The sequence below is a fragment of the Dunckerocampus dactyliophorus genome, chromosome 9, assembly GCF_027744805.1.
Source record: "Dunckerocampus dactyliophorus isolate RoL2022-P2 chromosome 9, RoL_Ddac_1.1, whole genome shotgun sequence".
NCBI lineage: Eukaryota > Metazoa > Chordata > Actinopteri > Syngnathiformes > Syngnathidae > Dunckerocampus > Dunckerocampus dactyliophorus.
The window spans coordinates 2,240,568-2,244,072 of NC_072827.1; the positions used below are offsets into that span (position 1 = coordinate 2,240,568).

General features: G+C 41.4%; 1 protein-coding gene across 2 annotated transcripts; it reads left to right on the forward strand.

Annotated features, from left to right (window-relative positions):
- The first annotated feature begins 201 nt into the window (after nt 1-201).
- Nucleotides 202-3,505, forward strand: LOC129187216 (zinc finger protein OZF-like). Of its 2 annotated transcripts, none has more exons than XM_054786129.1 (3): nt 202-474; nt 1,134-1,343; nt 1,863-3,505. In XM_054786129.1, exons 2-3 carry the CDS (start codon nt 1,151-1,153, stop codon nt 2,975-2,977), a joined length of 1,308 nt encoding a protein of 435 aa, XP_054642104.1. In that variant the 5' UTR covers nt 202-474; nt 1,134-1,150; the 3' UTR covers nt 2,978-3,505. The 2 variants fall into 2 exon arrangements, with proteins under 2 accessions (XP_054642104.1, XP_054642102.1); XM_054786127.1 differs by lacking the exon at nt 202-474 and adding an exon at nt 679-910.

Genomic DNA, 3,505 nt, shown 5'->3' on the forward strand with positions numbered 1-3,505 from the left:
TTTGGAGAGAGTTGGGAAGTGTGTTTATGTTGGCGTGGATGTAAAGTCCTGCAGTGTTCTCCGCTGTTAATAAAGCCATTAAAGTGCATCGGCGACATGAGTCTCTCCTTCCCCACAACAAGCGGCATTACAGTATTGACCAGTGCACACCAGAAAATAAACGGTGTCATTTCTTACAGGCATTGGCTGGACAGCTATGTAGTGGGGCTTGTTTAACCTTTGCCTTGTGGGCAAGCAGGAAGGAGAGACGATGCTGAGAGATGTGTGTGTGTTCTGAGCTGCTGTCTGGTGGCCGCGTTCAAGAAATAAAGTTGGCAGAAGCAACAGGAGAAGTTTCCTTCTTTGCTTCGGAGCTGAATAACACTGACAAGTTAACAGACTAGTAGCGAACGGAAAAGAAGACGGCTTTTTTGTGTCGAATACAGAAGATGAGGACTTTGATGGATTTGTGGATGAGGATTGATGAAAAATAACGTGAGTACATTCTAAAATACTTCAATTAAGTACAACCAAACTCAGTTTTGCTCCCGCTGCCGCATGCATGCTAGCGTATTTTTTTTTTTATTGTAGCGTCGCTGGGAGCACGTCCTGTTCCCAGCCTATTTTGCGGTAATGTTTTGGTGCAAATGCTCTTAAAGTTACATGTTTGACCAGGAAATAGCAAGCTCAAAAGAAGACGGCTTTTTTATGTGGAACAACTGACAGTTTGTGTGGATCTTGTGAATGATTGTGACTGAGCTAGGACTCAGTAATTAAAGTCTACACACGACGGCTTCATTGATTGAAAAACCAAACTTTTTCGTGCATGAAGCTTCTACTTGAGTTGGTAATTTGGCCGTGAGATGACCAAACATCACTTTCAACGCCATCACCCGACACATGTTGGTGTGTTCACGGCATTTTCACACTGGTAAGTTTGAATCAAAGCATGTGTTTTGCTCTTTCACACCTAGCATTTAGTAGGCCGCTAGCGTTAGCCAAGCTAGCTGAGGGCACCGAACAAAGTACCGTGTTTTGGGAATAAAACACGTTGTCTGTTGACTTTGAGTGATTTGTAAGCTCAAGAATGAACGAAAGAACCGTGATCAATGTACACAGTTTTAAAAGTAATAAGGGGAGTGTGTGTTTTTCAGGGAGACCTGCTAATGAAATGGATGAAAGCCATCCAGACTGGGCACCCTCATTACATCTCGGACACACGGAGGTGAAAGCTGCAGATAACGAGAGACTACAGATAACATTGCACGAGGAGGAACTTTCTCCAACAAGACAGGAGAACGAGCGACTACGACAACAACTGGAAGATGTTTGCAAGAGTCACTACACATTACTACACATTGAAGGTATGTTTCATCTTCACTTCTACCCTCGTTTCATGTTTCTGCCCTCTATCTGATCAGGAAATGAGAAAATTCAACAATTTTTACTCATTACATGTTAAAATCATACAGAAAATACATACATTTCTGAGAAAATAGTTTTACTGCAGTCTTGAGGAGTCCAGCTCCTGTATCTTTTGCAAAATGTCAGTTTGTCCCTGATGTTTTTCCTGAAGAGAAGTAGCTTCTATGTGCCCTTCTTGATGCCTGGCCATCTTCCAAAAGTTGTTCCAAAAGCACTGGTGGTTCCCCGATCCCACAGCTAAATCAACTTTCGGAGACAGTCCAGACGCATGCTGGGGCGCCCTGATGCTTTCTTCACCTGGAAAATACTACACAGTACTGCAGGGCATGGTTGGGGCACACAGATGTTTCAAATTAGCTGCTGACAACAGTTTTGCTGACAGAAACTAATATGAAACTACCAAGAACCCATCATTAAAACGTAATAGCGTCCACAATAATTCCTGTTTTGTCCCACAGACACCCAGCAGCTGATTGGTCGTCAAGAAGACTGTCCCCTTCAGCCACAGGGGGAGCAAAAGCCTATTAAAGAGGAAGAGGAGGAGCCACAGCCTTCATTTGTTAAAGAGGATGAGGATGAACTCGCGATCATTCAGGAGGGAGAGTGTCTTCTAGGACCAGAGGAGGCTGATCTCTCCATGTTGCAACTGACTGGTGTTTCTGTGAAGACCGAAGACCATGAAGACAAACCACTTGAGTCCTCACAGCTTCATCATAGTCCAAGTGAGGAGAAGAGAGAACCTTCAAGCAGCAGCTCAACACAACACATGACAACAGAAGCTGATGGAGACCACTGTGGAGGATCACAAGCAGACAACCTCTTAGCTCCACTGTCAGATAGTGACGACACAACGTCTCACTCTCCTGAAGATGAAGACAACCAAGAATCTTTGAGCAGCGATACAGACTGTGAAGGTGATATGATGACTGACACTGACAACAAACACTCTGAATGCTTTAAAAAGAAGACAGGTAAAACACGTTTTAACTGCTCAGTTTGTGATAAAAGATTTTCTTGTAAGAATAATTTGACGCGACACATGAGAACACACACAGGTGATAAACCTTTTACTTGCTCACACTGTTTTAGAAGTTTCATTCAAAAGGTACAAATGGTATTGCATATGAGAACACACACAGGAGATAAACCTTTTAGTTGCTCAGAATGTGGTAAAAGTTTTGCACAAAGGGTACATATGATATCGCACATTAGAATACACAAAGGAGAAAAACCATTTCCCTGCTCAGACTGTGGTAAAAGTTTCGCACAAAAGGGAGCTTTGACATCACATATGAGAACACACATCGTAGAAAAACCTTTTAAGTGCTTAGATTGTGGTAAAAGTTTTGCACAAAAGGGAAATTTAGAATCGCATATGAGAATACACACAGGAGAAAAACCTTTTACCTGCTCAGACTGTGGTAAAAGCTTCAATCACAAATTAAACATGATAAAACACATGAGAACCCACACAGGAGAAAAACGTTTTAGTTGCTCAGAGTGTGGGAAACGTTTCACTCACAAAGTAGATGTGATGAAACACACGAGAACACACACAGGACAGACGTTTTAGTTGCTCAAATTGTGGTGACACATTTGATCGGAAGTCCTCTTTGAAAAGCCTCATGCAGAGTAACTGATGGTCTATTGTTGTTAAAGATATTTTATTTGACTGTATGCCGTAATTGCTGAATGCAGTAACTGCAGAAGTCACTTCCTGTTTGATTACGTCCAGATTCGGTTCAGAAAGTAGTGCTTTGATTCTTTTTACTGACTTTTGATTCACTCATATTTTTGAGTCACTCGTCAGAGAGCGCATGGTTTGATTTGATTTTGCTCAAATGATTGTATCTAATGAAAGGAAATAATGATATTATGTTATTGTTACATTGCCTTATATTGTATTCTATAGTCAGGGTTTCCGTGAAATAAAAGCCGCCACACTTTGGAAATTAAGTTTTTCTTCTTTTTTTATTTTATTTTGTTTTACGTGAAACCAATTTTAAGTCATACATTGTATGATTTGAGATATATGCGATGTCAGGGGTGCCCATTCCTCGATCACTTTGTCATGACATCTACAACAACAGAGTGCTCCTAT

Excerpts from the sequence above, each read along its gene's own strand:
- LOC129187216 (XM_054786127.1), top strand. The coding sequence starts at position 880 with ATGTTGGTGTGTTCACGGCATTTTCACACTG. Across the intron at positions 911-1,133 it reads TTCACGGCATTTTCACACTG|GGAGACCTGCTAATGAAATG; the intron begins GTAAGTTTGAAT and ends TGTGTTTTTCAG. Across the intron at positions 1,344-1,862 it reads CACATTACTACACATTGAAG|ACACCCAGCAGCTGATTGGT; the intron begins GTATGTTTCATC and ends TTTGTCCCACAG.